The sequence below is a fragment of the Psittacula echo genome, assembly GCF_963264785.1.
Source record: "Psittacula echo genome assembly, chromosome: 4".
NCBI classification, from domain to species: domain Eukaryota; kingdom Metazoa; phylum Chordata; class Aves; order Psittaciformes; family Psittacidae; genus Psittacula; species Psittacula echo.
In genome coordinates this window covers 72304884-72320964 of record NC_137738.1, presented here as the reverse complement: position 1 = coordinate 72320964, position 16081 = coordinate 72304884, and the positions used below count along the sequence as shown (strand labels likewise).

Genomic DNA, 16081 nt, shown 5'->3' with positions numbered 1-16081 from the left:
CTCCCAGTGAAATGTCTGCACTCATTATTCTGGAATCATGTATGTTACCTGAGGCAGATTAACTTTTTATGGCCACAGTACCAAATGAGGCAGGACACGATAGAGACTGAACTTCAAAAGCATAAATACTCTCTGACCTAAGATTTCTCCATATATGCAAAACCATAACAGGGTTCATTTAAACAGATTGGAAAACATTTTTAAGTTGGAGTATTTCTGCATGATACAAATGTCTTCCATCTGCAAATTGCTCAGTCGTATTCTGGGAAGCTGAAACTGCCATAGAAATCAAGCAGAACAAACAGTAAACTGGTTTACAAAATATATTTTATTCATAAAATGGCTAAACATTGATGCCTAGACAAAATATCTTGAGGCTAGATAATTTAGTCCATGAATACAAAACTCAGAATATTTTTGTTCTTCCTTCAATATTGACAACTAAAATAACAACAGAAAGTAAGATGATACCCACACTGCATGCTGGGAAGCCTCAGCTACTTGTCTTTGGATGTGTAAAACCCAGAGAAGGTCTCCAACACTTTGCAGGGTCACTTCCTACATTGCGATCATTTAATGAGTAAACGGCATGTTAACTTCCCTTGAAATTCAGGAATTTTCAAAGATTCCTGAATATTCCATCCAGAATCCACTCTCCCAAAATACAGCTGCTTTTCCAACAAGGTAGCATCTTTTATTTTAAGAGTTTAACAATGGACTTTGAAAAAGTCAGCCTACATAAACAGGCTCTTTCCTTCTTTTTTTTTTCTTCTTTAATCTGCTTGGATACCTTTCTGTACTCATTTTGAGAACATGGGAATTGTCACACTAGGTCAGATGAGCCATTCCAGTATCTTACTGATTTGCCAAGAGCAGTTGTTTAAGGAAAACTACAGATAAGCAAAGCAGATATGCAATAAGACCCTGGAGGGATGAGGGCTATAAGAGAAATGGTTGATATTAAAGGATCACCATCTTGTAGACCCAGAGCAGATCACCCCAATAAGAAGGAATTGAGACAAAAATGCCAGGAGGCATCTTTTCTGCTCCTTAGACTATGCACTTACACAATCCTGTTCCTCTGGACAAAGGAGGGGAAAAATTGCTGCCAACTAAGTGAGCAATCAACTCTGAAACCAAAAATGGTAACACAGAAATGCGCTGTTGCTCCCATGGAAGGCAACTGAGCATCCACAAGAGAGAACGTCAATTTCGAGTAGCTGTATTGACTTGCTACAAGTACTTTTCACCTCCAGCAGTTTTCTGTTAGGCCAGCCTTTACACACATGCACTTTTTTTTTTTTTTTTAAGTTGAAGGAAGTATTCCAAGTAACCATAAAACTTTGATTCTCCAAAATAGGACTGATTTAAAAGAATTCTGCAGGAAGTGTAGGAATACAGAAACTCTCTTCATTCAAACTCAAACAGGAAAGTAAACCTTAATTTGGAAACAATATATATGATAAACATAAGTCTGATGAAAACCAGATTTTATGTTTTAACACTGAACCTCTAACTTCACTAGAGCAAAGAAAGTAACGAACTTACATTAGTGTCTATGAGGTTAAATATAGTTAAACCTCTCTTTGCTACCAGCTGTCAATTTTCCTAAGGACATCTGGTCACTATCAAATACTGTCTGACAAAGGTAGTACTAAGATAATTTCTTTTTGGTATTGAAGAAACCACCACAGTCTGGATGCAGGATTGAAAGGTAAGTCTCTCTTAGAATGACATATAAGAATGCACTGGATGCAAAAGTTAAGACTGCCTTTGGTTTTGAAACACATCCAGATATGAAGAATAACATACCACACCTCCATTTTGTTTGTCATCACCAGTGGATTTGTTTCTGGAAGTCACACCATTGGAAATTATCTGCTGAAAATGAATTTGAGAATAGTTTTCCACACAGGTATCTGTGTTCTTCACATCTTCAAAAAGGCAACCTGTAAAAGGAAGCAAAACCAACAATGTCATTAGTCGCAACACTGCAGGCAAAACAAATATGTTTCATCGCAGTAACTGAAATTACATATTATAATCATCTCACTTAAAAAAACCCCAAAACACAGTAACATAATGAGAGAGCAGAGGCTATATTTGAGAGCAGTGTTACTTTCCCACCACTTTTCTACCTAATTTGTCTCCTAAAAGCCCCAAGATTACTCTTTTTGCTCAAGCACTGCACTGGTTTCTGAACTACATATCAAAACCTTATTTTTTTTCCAGAATACCAAAGCACAAGTTGTTCGTCTTGTCTAACTTAAAATGCTATCTGACACTATTTTGAAACTAGCTTATATTAAATCTTTGATACATTCCCTGTTTTGCCTGAATAGTAGCTTGTTTGAACAACGCTATCACTATAAGTGAAATACTTATTCCAAAGTCAGGATGAAAAGTCCTGATGAAAAGTCCAAAATCATAAAGAAAAAAAGGCTTATATTTTAAAATTAGTAGGAACCAAAATACTTACCATAGGGGAGAAGATAAATACTTGTATATGATCAGAAGACAGCAAATGATGTACCTCTTCTTTTTAGTGCGCTAGTGGATTGTCATGTCAGCTATTTAGAGGGAAGGTGATGTATTGAATACAGGAGACCTATAGGATATCTGGTGTCCCAACTAATTTGTTCTTGGTCAGATGCATGTGTCAGTTTCTCCTGTATGGTTTTATTTTTGTTTAGCTTTCTTAAGAACCTGCAGGATACTAATGCAGCAAGTTAAGTAAGCTGACTAGAAACACTATCACATGTCCAGATTCTCATTTGCCAAAGAGATTATTTCTGATATTCAATTGGGAACTTTGCTGATCACAAGGACAGAAAAAAAAGATGAACGGAAGGGCAATTTAACAAAGAAAAAAAAAATACGGGGAAAAAAAAGGAAAAAAAAAGGCGCACCAGTCTTCTGAAAATATAACCTGCTTCTCCTACCCCATAGAAAGCACACAAGAAAAAACATACACTTCCTCTGTTTTCTCTCCGAGACCTTTCAACAGTCTCTTCAGTGAAGATTCAAATTACCACATTGGATTTTCAGAGCTGACCCTCGATCACCACTCTGCTTGAGACTATGACTAAAGAATGCATGAAGCAAGATCAACCAGAAGGAATTGAATTAAAGCATAAAATATCAAGGAGTGTTCAGAACAGAGGGCAAAACAGAGTGAAAACATTTATTTTGGATCCTATGCCCAAAGAATGTTTAAGAGAGAGTTATGTGTCTGCTATAGAGGATGTAAAAAATTAAGCAAGTTTTAACATATCTAAGAGGCTTCTCAGACAAATATCCATCCAAAGGATTCATGTGTAAAATAGCATGACTATGAGGCATGAATGGGACATGACAATAGCAGTTCTTGCTTAAGAATAGAAAAAAATCAAGTGATCTTACTTCCTGAACATCTCTTTTGCTACTCCAAAGACTAACAGCAGTAACCTACTAGGAAGCTGCAACATTACTACATGGAAGGGTTTATAACAGGTAAGACAACTGAGATCCCCAAAAGCTTCCACATTTCTGAACCATTCTTTTCGTCTTCCAAATGGAACTAAAATTCAGAAAGAAGAATTTTCATGTAGGACATAAATTTTTAGAAATACCTATAGGCAAAGCTGGCCAGCAAATAGCTGGCTGGCCAGGGTAGAAGCCTGCCTGCTTTCCCATGAAAATCTCATCACACTGACATATTGCCACTGAGTGTTCTCATTCAGCTCAACTAGCATTTTCCAAAAGTAAGTTGCTACATGAAAAACATTTCTGTCAGCTCAACCAAGGGGTGTTTCAAAAGCTAGAGACTACTCATCACGTAGGGAAATATATCCACTAGGCCAAAGATTCCCACACTCAAAGATATAAAATGGAAAGGAAAATCAATATGCCTGTCACCTCTCTCATGATTTAGTCACTCAGATTAATAGAGACAGATGCATAATTAACAGCAAAAGTAAAATCTCACAGATGCAGAAGAGTCGTAAGTAACAGAGGCTAGGGATGAAATCCTGGCACCAATTAAGTCAAAGACAAAACTCACACTGACTGTAACAAGGTCAGAAATTTGTCCTTGTATTGCAAAGAAGAAAAAACAAAATCAAGAAAAGCAATAACCATCTCAATACACAAGAGCCAAAATTTCAAGCAGATTTTCCTACCTGAGATTGCAGGCTCCTTTGATACACAGTTTTGAGGGGGTCACTGGAGTGGACATACTTGTTTAATTTGACTACTTGCTATATTTTATAATGCATGAAATATACTTCTTCACTCCTTTGAGAGGACTATTTGTAACATAATGTTTTCCTAGACTGCTAGGCTCCCCTACTGCCCAATAAATTAAAAAACATCAAAACGAATAATTTATCAGTGTCTGTATTTATATTTACTATCAATGTGAATGAAAAGAATACATTAGATCATCTTCACAATTGACATACCCAACAAAAAATGGACAACACATGGAAACCATAAGCTGTTTATGTTCTACATAATAGATGAATTACTATAGGTTGGGAAAGTGGGACTAAGTAATTCTCCCCCTTAAACAGGAGAGATATAGGTTAGATATGAAGGAGAAATTCTACACTGTGAGGGTGGTACAGGCATTGTGAGATACTGGCACAGGTTGCCCAGGAAGTTGTGGCTGCCCCATCCCTGGCAGTATTCAAGGCCAGGTTGAATGTGGCTTTGAACAACCTGGTTTAGTGGAAAGTGTCCCTGCCAATGACAGGGCGTTGGAACTAGATGATCTTTAAAGTCCCTTCCAACCCAAACCATTCTGTGGTTCTGTGGGTTCATCAAGCTCTGCTTCAAAGCATTTTCCCTGGCTTCATAAAAAAAAAAAAAAACAACTTGCAGAAAACAGCAGGGTAAGGACATTTCCTACTGAATTAACACCCAGTCACAAAGCCAAACACAGAAGAGGAACAGGTGAAAGAAAATAGCTATAATTTCAGAAAATATTTTAAAAGCTATGGAAACCTAAATGCACTAGGAAGATAAAAGAAGGTGGTTCCAGATGGCAGAAGCTGCTGGAAAGAAATCTTTTCTACCCAAGCAGTACCACTGGGTGAGCGGGCAGAGTGGATGACTGCTGTAAGAGCAGCAGAAGCGTGACTAGAGGCAGCTAAACAATATATTTTAAAGAAATGCAATCTGCAAATCCAGTGCATACAATCCGTCTTGTGGAGCTGACAACACACACAGGAAACGGAGCACTAAGAGAAAATTCTTTTCTCAGCTAAGCGAAAGAAAAGCAGTTCAATCTTTCAATCAGCTGCAAGAACTAGAAACGAAGCCAGACCCTTATTCCTACAAAACAGGAAAACAACCCGCATGCCGGAAGATGCAGTCCCATACTCTAACACAAACTTTTAAACTGTTCTTATGTTTGCATTCTCTTTAAAGGAGAACAAGTGAAGCATGCATAAACAAAGATCTCTATGTATGTCTCTCAAAGCTGAGGACACAGAATTTCTAATACCTACATCTCTTCAAAGAGTTAAACAAAAGTAGGTAGAAGATATACTACAAATTTTTTCTTCAGTATTAGAGAGGGAATTGTACTTCTGTTTACTTGTGTGTAATTATAGAGGAAAATAGTGGATTGAAAGTAGTTACATATGCTTCAGTTTCAGCATAAGAAAATGAACCTATTAAACCTAAGAACGCTTCCTGAAATATGACTGCCCTGGGTTTGCTTTTCCATTCCACAACAAAGAACAAAACTCCACCACCAGGCTCTGAACTGAAACTTAAATACATAAAAGACATTTTACTGTTGCCTTCTTTGAAGATTAGACCAAGTTTCAAACACTACCATATACACTTCTTAAGAGTACACTGTGTTTTAGAAGAACACAACTTACTGTCTTAGACTGTATCTACTGCAAGGAGACATTCTGTACATAAAGAAATACCCATGCTTTAAACCTGCACGTGTGCTAGTGTGAAATCAGGCATGACTGAATGACTGCAGATGAATCATTGATTATTACGCCAGTCAGGCTGCAGCCTACAATCAACATCAAATGTTGTATTCATTTCCACTCAAGGCTAACAGGTAATCAAGCAATGCCATGCCATCCATGTGCACAGGAAAAGAGTAACCTCCACCAAAAGACATGGACAGCTGTGGGGAGACCTCTGCTTCTAGATCCAGCTGTGCTGGTGAAAGACATTAACTTCACAGGCTCAATAGTATCCCTCTGTGCAAGTTACTGTTCCTCCCTCCCCACAAAACATCATTTCAAGCATTCTACTAAGTGTCTGGTGAAATCAGACCCATATGCTGAACTCCAGTCTGCACTAACTGGATTGATTTATCCTAGAAACGAGAAAGGGAGGGCTCACACAAGGAAGTGGAGACTAAACTCTGGTGGAAACAAGAGTGAAAAGCTGAGAATAGTGGGGTTTTTTTCCATATGTACAGCTGGATTTGGAAGATAATGTTTACTCATAGCCTCATACAAAAGTCAAACTCACACAGAGATTTGCGCTGTCACAAAAGCTATGGCTAGTGCTAAGTCTTATGCTTTCAGCTTTAATAATTACAGCTAGTACAACTGCTAGGTGGTTGGAATTATAGTGCAATCAAGATGCCCTGTACATAGTATACAACTCTACCTTGAAAAAAAATCAGAGAAAGCGAGCAACCTGACTCAGTTGAACATATCCCTGATCATTGCAGCAGGGGGTGGATTAGATGATCTTTAAAAGTCCCTTCCAACCCAAACCATTCTATAATTCTATACGAACACGTTTCTGTGAGTATAACTAGGCCAACACCTCCATCACCACTCTACACCTCCACCCCACCCTGCATTTAACAATGCACTGGTACAACTACAGCAACAATGTGCAATAACACCCAGAGGAAAGGCCATAGTCCTGCCTGATACATTTCTCACTCCCGTAAAAGAAAGATAGATCCTGAAGTCAGAGGATTAAAGTATCTGCAGCATATCGAGGTCCCAGCTCCATAAATATCTAATTTCTGATGAACTCCACTCAAAGTCTGGTGTTCCCACAGCTGCTGATGAGGGATGGAGGAGCCAAAGGAAAACTGCCTTTTCTGAGGTGCAGCAGCGCTTTTCCCATTGCTGCACCACCACCAGAAGCAGCAATGTCTCATAGCCGTTACCATTACTGTCTGGATTAGTAACTATTGGCACGCATTACAATTTAAGAGTTTGCCTGCCTACCCATACTGCGCAGTTTACATATTTGCTCTCACCTAACAATCTGGCACCAAGTCCACTGATGCACAAATAACCTGTTCCAGAAATACGTTTTGGCACCAGTGTGAATGAACGGACACAAAGCAGATGGCATGAGATGAGCAGAGACGTGAGAGAACATTAACTGCTATATTTACACTCACTCCCACTGAATCCACAGACCCATAAAAAAGCAGCTGTCTTTTCCAGGCTGAATGTTACCAAGCTGTTGCATATTACCCCTACACCTCTGAGGCTCCTTTTGAGAAGTGCAAAGGCATTTTTAGAGGAAACTGGAGAGTAAGGCAGCATATCCACTACTTGGAAGAATGAGAGGAGCCAGAAATGAACCTACCTTGAAGGTGTATGATTTAGTTGCCCTAAGATGGACTCGTGGTAGCCTGCAAACTCCCTGGCTGGAGGAACCACCAGCCTGTGCTCATAGCAGCAGAACTTCACACCACTAGGTTGGCAAGTCGTAAATGCTTTACTATGGAAACCAGTTTCAAACGAAAATGTGATTAGAGGAATATGAGCCACTTGAAAAGATCACTAAAAAATTCTGCAATACTACATGTTGACTGAACAGACACAGTCAGACAAGCCACCTTTCAAATATTTAATTAAGTAAGAAGCTATAATCTAGGGTCAGTATAAAAGTCTTCTTGACCATCACTAACATGCTTGAATCCTAATGGAGACAAAAACATATCCAGAATACTCTCACAGTGAAACATGGCAGCACTGTGCCATACAGGCCGACGTGGTGATGGCAATAATGAAGTCAACAGAAGCACAAATTGTGGAACTATGTTATCCTGACAAGCTAAACCCTTGCAAATTGGGTTATTATCCATATTGGGAATATTATCCAAATTGGGAATAAAGATATGTGGAATGGCAACTTTGCAATTTGACCCACTAACCCCTAAGGGGCTGGGTGTGGAGGAAAGAACATTTTGTGAAGGAAGGACTCCTGCCCCACTCATGCCACAGAAGAACAAAGTAATTTTTTAGCACAGGTAACTGCAAGGAATTTCCCATCTCAAAGAGAAGTTGTTTCAAGCAGCAATGAGTCTAACAGGAAACATTTTTGGTCAGTGTTATACTACCACAGCAGCAGAGAAACACAGGCGCCAATGAAAGGTGAGGAGAACTAGTCTTTAGGAGACCTATCATCTAAACAGCCAAATTCCTCAGTACTTCCAGGAGAAGGCCAGGGAAAGGCAAGCCCTCTCCTGTACAATGCGAAGGGCGCTGTACATCTGTGGGTTCATCATTCTTCATTGCAGGAAGAAACTAATTAGGAGAACATTACTCTGACGAATCACTTTAGTCTTCTGCTCAAGCTGAGGAAGATATAAAATATAACTGAAACAACAAAGCAGAAGAATTAGATTCCTTTCATTCATTTGCTAGTGGAATTAATTATAAGCAAAGCAAGGACTTATTTTTTAACTATGATTTCTCAATCTGGTAATGCCCCATCAGGATTAACAAAATCATAGAATCATAGAATAGTTAGGGTTGGAAAGGACCTTAAGATCATCTAGTTTCAACCCCCCTGCCTATAAATCTACACGAAATAAATCTACAAATCAGCATGCACTTTCAACTGATCTGTCTTAAAAATATTAATTTCCTATAACAATGAAGCAGGATTTAAAATGTGATGGAAATAAATGAGAAAAAGCAAGAGATTCCTCCGAAGTCCCAGGCTGTGCACATGCACAGCAAGCTATCTCTTTGCTTAAGTAACAGTTGCATGCTGAAGCTTGCAAAAGCTTCAAAGGGAAAACTACAAGCAGCTGCAAAAAAGGTAGGAAATAAATCTCCGCATGCTTTTATTTATTATGAAGGCAAAATTTTTTGGGGGATTTTTGTTGGTTTTTTTTAATTTTAGATAAAGTAGTTCTTTGTGAAAAAATGAACAGGTTTTTTTAGGTTAGTTTTTCTGGGAGTTTTTTGGTGATGGTTTTTTGTCTTTTTGTTCCCAGGTTGAGAATGCTATTAATCTTTTGTTTCTCTACATTTAGATATTAGAAGCTCCAAAACTTCATGTTTTTACTCTGTCTTTTTTCCAAGCCTTTCTCATTAGCCTATACTACTTTTCTTTCCACTGCATAAGTTACTTCTTGTGGTACCCATCATGAAGACAGGCACAGAAACAGCAGTATTATTTACCTTTGGTAGTCTTAAATACAGTTTCTCTCTTGAATGCAAACCACAGTGAGGAATGGAACTTACTGATAATGTTGCATTGCAATTACTGATCCAAAGTAAACCAGGCTACAAAACCCACAGAATTTAGGGATTTCTTAGTCAACATGAGATGATGTTTGGTTTTTACTGTAGTAATTATCATGCCAAACATCATACTAATCAAGCAATCCAGGAAGCTGTGTCAACTTACGGCAAGCTAGCTGCATTCTAAAGCTAGAGATACATGCAGAAATTAATCATCGGCACACCAAACTGGAATATACGATGCAACTCCTATAAACTTTTTAGCCTTGCTGAAAGGTGTTACACAAGGCTGAATTAGAGAAGTTTGTGTCTGCCACCCTTCCAAAGACTTGCATTCCAATGCACAGATCGCCGCTTCACACTTTCACACACACAGTCTGCTATCACAGCAGGATCTGCTCCAGGCCAATTTCCTCAAAGTCATGTCAGTCTAAGCCTCTGTTCTGTTTCTGCAGTTCTCGTATCACTCGATTTCTTTGCCCTTTTGGGAATCTGTTTTAACTCACCAGCATCAATAATACCCAAGCATGGCTGTGTCTTCCCCAGAAAGAGAAAGGAGCGATACACTGCTTCTGCTGTCGTATGCAGCAATTGCGCCTCTTCAGAATTTCACCAATGTATTTCAATGTCTCAACTTCCAGGTATCTCATCAATGAGGAAAAGAATAAAAAAAACCCATGAACCATGAACACTATGAATAGCTTGAGGTCTTTTAAAAGAAAGGTCTAAATAGAAAGATACATGGATTTATTTTGTTGATCACGAAGCAAGTAAATTGCACCTAATTCTAGGGGGAATAAATAGGGCCAACTAAGCAGCAACATAATTTCTCTTCAACAGTATCATCAAATCACCTCTCTCAAAAGTAAGCTGATAAGATATTGTGCATGTCAGGTGTAAGAATGGGAGTAGTCAGCATACTATGCATTTATTTCTTTGATGAGATGCTGGCTTAAACAGATGCTTAAGATGTTCTGGCCATTTGCATGGCTGCTGTTCTCAATTAGATGCTCTTCGTTGGTATTCTCTGCAACATGATTTAGGAAGTGTTCTATCTCAGTAAAATACCCCATTACTGTATTCCAACCCTACTATAACTTAAAGAGGGGGGAGCACTGAGAAATGAGCGAGAAGCACTGGGTTTAGGTCTTTACTGCACAGTAACATTCACAGCTGGATTCTAGGCTGGCAAACATCTTCTTCCTTCCTTTTCTTCTCCTTTCCCTTGAGCCATGGTGTCCTACAGCGAACTCTAAAACAAGAAGGTGACTTTCAAGTACTGCATCATGCAAACCAGGAAAATGAATAACATAGTCTTCTATTACCAGCTTACTTTTCCAGCTCAAATGCTCCCTTCACCGTAAACTAGTATTTTTTCTATTATTCCCTAATACTGAACCATTCACCACATTAACTCAAGTTTTCTTTCTCCTATATTTAACCACTACCTCTAATATTTTTCTCCTCACACCAGTCAGTCCTTCTCCCTTAAAACCCACACAATACACCCTCAGTCAGGGTTTACCTCCAGCCTGTGCTATGGCTTATATACTACAGCAGGAGACAAAGTCTGCAAGCAGCCTTGCTCAAACTGTTTCCCCAGGAAAAGCAAGATTACTACAAAAATAATTATCTGTTCCCCAGCTGCAGCAGCAGGTAAAAATCTGCAAGCCAAAATCCCCTTCAGGGCCTGGCTGGAGATGCCTGTTTCTTGCTTGTGGTTTTTTTTTTTCCTCCCCTTTCTGCCCTTAATAGGATCAAAACCAGTAAGCTAAGATTATTTTAAATTTTGAAGCAACATGGTGGAAAGTCAACGAGTAGAAGGAACTGAACTGGAAACATAAGGAGAAAAGAGGAAAAAATAGTATCTCTTGCTAAAAACTGCAGTGTAGACAAGCATCCCCACTAAAAGATAAGTAATTGGTGTGGTATATTATAAAGGCTATCTTACAAGTACCAATTAAAAAAATTACTTGGGTTTCCTTCATGCTCTCCACAACTCTCAGTGTAATAGCAGTACAGTTTTCTGCAGGATCCAGCACTGGCAAGACACCAAAGCTATTAGACATTAATGTTGTAGGTCAATGCACGTTTGAATTTTAATTTAATAAAAATTAATCCTTCTCTCTTTGTCCATATTCAGCTGCCTGTTAAGAGCCTGTTTGAGGCCACTTACAAGAGAACCTTCTCATCTCTTATACCAAGACCCTATAGAAAACGCAAGAGACAGGTAAAATCCACAGGAGAAACTATGGAGCATCACCAGAGGTCACCTGCTCTGCCTTCAAACTGACTGTCAGGAAAAGCTATATTAAAAACAATTGTGGTAAAGTATTTTAAAACCAAGAAGGCAACAATGAAACAAACCAACCACTTCTGGTTAATACTCTATCTGTTAGCGGGCTGGTGGAAGTTCCAGTTTATTTTTGCTTTTGTCTCCAAACTCTGTTTCATTTATATATAAAAAGAAAATTTGCCCAAACCTGAAAGCTAAGAAATAGTCTACTATCTTAATTTCCTGCAATGTTGAGAGCTAACGATGCTACAGAAACCAGTACACAGATGTAAACTGGGTTTCTAAGAGTCTCCCTTAGCAACTGCAACACAAGTAGAGCACACCACGACGTCATGTTGAAACTGCTGGGATATATTGTCACATTTGCAATGTTGCCACAGTGTAAGACAACCATCTCCATGTGCATGTCCATTTCTGAATATACCAAGCCCAAATGCTATCTGAAGTACCATCTGAAATACCAGGAAGATGTGGGGAGGGGGCAGAGGGAGCATGACATAGAACGGATGCATTAGAGAACATCAGAAATAAATGACATCTTTCAATGAGAGCTATTTGGTTATGTGCTCACATTTACATGCAATCAATATGGTCCAAACAGCCCATCTACCATAACTCAAAAGAACGAGAGGCAGAGATTAAAGGAGAATGTGGCACTGTTAAATAACACTTTGAAACTAGTTAGTTTGAGCAGGTGCCTTCACTGGGTTATCTTTTGAAAACTGAATAGAAAAAAAGTAAGTTTAAAAAATTAGCTGCTTAAATTCTTTCTTTGCTTCCTGGCAGTTAAAACTGGAATGAGAATAAATACCTCCCTGCATGAGGTATGAGGATTAATTTGTTTGTGTATATAAATGGGTATTTAAGTATCAACTACTATTTTATTTTTAACACCTTATTGGGACTACTGCATTCCTACCTGAGTTCTGCTTTTGGCAACAGATTAGGATTGACTTAAAATGGGAACAAGTGTTCGGAAGATAAGGCTGTAATAAAAGCACTAACCAAGATGGTGAAGGGAAAAATAATTCAAATATGGCATTCAATTGTATCCTATGGAACAGAGAGACACCTAAAAGAAAATGCAAAATCACAACAACTAAGAGATATTTAGGGAAATGTCTTTGCTTGCTGTGATTCATTCAGGGGGACACAGTCTGAGCAGGGCTGTCCTTTGGTCCCAGGTCCTCCAGCTCTTATACAATCTCATGACGTCTGTTAAAAGGCCAGGCATCCAGTAAACAACAATTTCACTGCTTAATGCTGGCTCAGTAATAAAACATTTTCAGAGCTTCAAAATGGTGTAGGAGTTTAAGGCTTAGATTATATCAGGTATTTTTACAGTGTGGATTTCTGGCCTCTAAAACCTTACAGCCATTACGAGGTCAAACTGATTTTTATTTCTAGGGATTAAAAACATTCTTTTGCCAGCTGCAGCCAGAAGAAAAGCTGAAACCATCCATTTCAAGGCTCAAACTCATGAAAACAGATGTTTTTTGGTAAAAGAAGCAGTTACTGACCTTGAAGTTTCACAAGAAAATACAATATTCACCATTTTTAGACTATCTTTCTCTCAACAGTAAGACAATTGAAGATAAAGGCTTTGAAGTGGATTTTTTTTGAAAGCAGACTGTGCTCAATCTCCAGTCCTGTGAGTTAAACCTGTTCATATCAAGATGTACTATTAATTTAATACAATAGTAAAAGCAAATAAAACAATGAATTTTAAAACCAAATGTTTATGGGGTGAAAGGTGTTGCAAGATGTATTTACTGTGAGGGTGGTGAGGCACTGCAATGGGCTGTCCGAGGAAGTTGTGAACGCTCCATCCCTGCGGGTGTTCAAGGCCAGGTTGGACAGAGCCTTGGGCAACATGGTTTAGTGTGAGATGTCCCTGCCTGTGGCAGGAAGGTTGGAACTGGATGATCTTAAGGTTCTTTCCAACCCTAACTATTCTATGATTCTGTGATTCGATGCTTTGTTTATTGCTATAGTCCACTACGGTTTCTCATGAAAATAGAACATAATGTACAAATGCAGAGATACAGGCAAGACTGTGCAGCACAGGTCCTCACCTCTGGTTACTCTCAAAAGTCTGAAATTGGACTGAGGATATATTAAGAAACTAAAATGGTTGTATAGACTATATTGAAGTCCCTTTTGTCTTTCACTATGGAAAAGCTTTCTTGTGGCATGCGGAACAACTGACTGAAGAATGTAGTAATGTAATTTCTACATCCTAGATGTCTGTTTTGCTGATATTATGATTTTTGCATTTTGAGAAGATTTAATATAATTATCTTAGACTTTAGTACATTTAAGGTGCAACCTTTCTTAGTATTTCTTGTCTGTAGTCACCCATGAGAGAATTAGCCTATTAAATTAGCAAGACAGTAAGGAAGGTTTTAAAATGACTGATGACAGAGGATTATCTCTTTGAAAACAATTTTGATCTGAGACAAATTCACACATCCTTTTGATTCTAATGACTTCATCAACAAGAATATGGTTATTCAGAAGCTGAACTTGGCCCTGTATCATTGATTCTGCACACGCATTCGAACAGCTCTGAGCAGCTCCATTTAACTCAGGAGGCAATTATTCATGTGGTGAAGTGCTTATGGGAATCAAATCTAGACTCATAAACGGCTTATGGATTCCTGCCCCTGACAGGCACCAGACAACTCTAAATACTTACTCTCTATCGGGACAGAATTGGAAAATTTTAATGAATGCATCAGTTAATGATCACTTCTGAAGCCACTCAAAGAAAATGAATTTGCTTTCCAAAAGGAAGGGTTGCACAAGGAGCCAAAGACATTTTAAGACAGAGCTTGACTAATTGATGATACATGACATGTTATCTGCAATAGCAAGGGACTAAATTTAATGAAACACAAGAGTTCCATGTGGTCCTGGCTACAAACCATACCAATTACTGCAAGTCTATGGGGTAAAAAGTGTTCACAAAATCTAGCAAAAACATCTGACAGCACAGAATCCAGACCTAAACCCTTTCTGAAAGAGTCTTTTAATCAGATTCCCATATCCCAGTCTGTCAACAGAGCAGCAACAGTGGGAAATGCAAATTAATGTTCTGCAAGCAGAGCCCAGATGGACCCCGCTCTCTCTGGCACCAGGACAGTAACCTCCACGGCAGGGGCAGGACTGACCTTTTGAGACAATGACATTTTACATACCCTAGCATCACCAGAAGATTCTGAATCTCAGAATCCTGACATCCTTCCTCTCAGTAAACCATCAGCATCAAACAAGATAAAAAAACCCAAACACAGGCATATAATAATTCAAAACCAAACCCTTCATTCCAGCATAGCCTTTTCTTTTCTTTCCAAATGAAATGTCAAAGATATACAACGACCCTAACAGCCTTCACTAATGTATTTCCCCAGAGAAGTATGCATTTCTTTGGTGGCAGTTTAAACAATAAGCTAATGTTCTTGCAAACTTCTCTCCCTGCTGTGCTGGCACAGCTACATAGTCACTGGATAACTCAGAAGGAACAGAGGGAAGAGACAAGGTGACATGAACAAGAGGCCAGGGGAGATGAAAGAGCTACCTTAAACCAGATCAAAGACATTGCTGCTGAATATAAAACTACTGCCCTTGATAGTCCAGCAATGACAGCTAATGTACAGGCCATTAAAAGGGTCAAAATAAAGCTATAGGCAATGTCATGTGAATGAACACTGAACAAACATGGTATTAAAATATCTGGAAATATACTCTGAAAGCAACATGTCTGTTGGACAGCTTTTCATGTCATTAAGACCAAATAAATCATATAAGCAATACAGAAGGCAACTTTCTCTATTATATCATATTCTGCTATTTTTGGAAGTAATTTTCATGTCTGATTTAACTTGGAAAATATAGGTAAATGATCCTATTAAATGATCCTATTCTCCCTTTCTGACCTCCAAATGACACTGCCTGGAAACCCCAGACCTTTGCTTTTTCCAAAGATCTCAGATACTTCCTCTAAATTGTGAGGAAGAGTTCACATACTTTAAAATGTGAAATGTAAAAAAAGAAAAGCAAACAAAGAGAGAATCCTCAGGCATTTACCATGCATTCAATAGAAACCACCGAACCCATCTCTCGAGAAAACCCTCAGAGGGTTGGATTTATGAAGTTGAGTGCAGATTCAGCTGTGCAATGATGCACCCACTCTTCTTCCATCACTCTTACTTATCTACTTCAAATAAGAACGAAACAGCTCTGAAACTGAGGGCTGTCTGTCCATCATCTACCACAGTATATACCTGCACTGTGATGGAAACAAAGGTCTCAA

At 38.7% G+C, this 16081-nt stretch overlaps 1 protein-coding gene across 1 annotated transcript in view; it reads right to left on the bottom strand.

Annotated features, from left to right (window-relative positions):
* Positions 1 to 1096: 1096 nt before the first annotated feature.
* UBE3D (ubiquitin protein ligase E3D) overlaps positions 1097 to 16081 on the bottom strand; it is a gene marked incomplete at its 5' end in the record, with an annotated part of 81261 nt that continues 66276 nt past the window's right edge. The window contains one exon of the mRNA XM_080616337.1: positions 1097 to 1949. Coding sequence (XP_080472463.1) covers positions 1929 to 1949 — 21 coding nt within the window. The 3' untranslated portion in view covers positions 1097 to 1928. The remainder of the gene's footprint in view (positions 1950 to 16081) is intronic.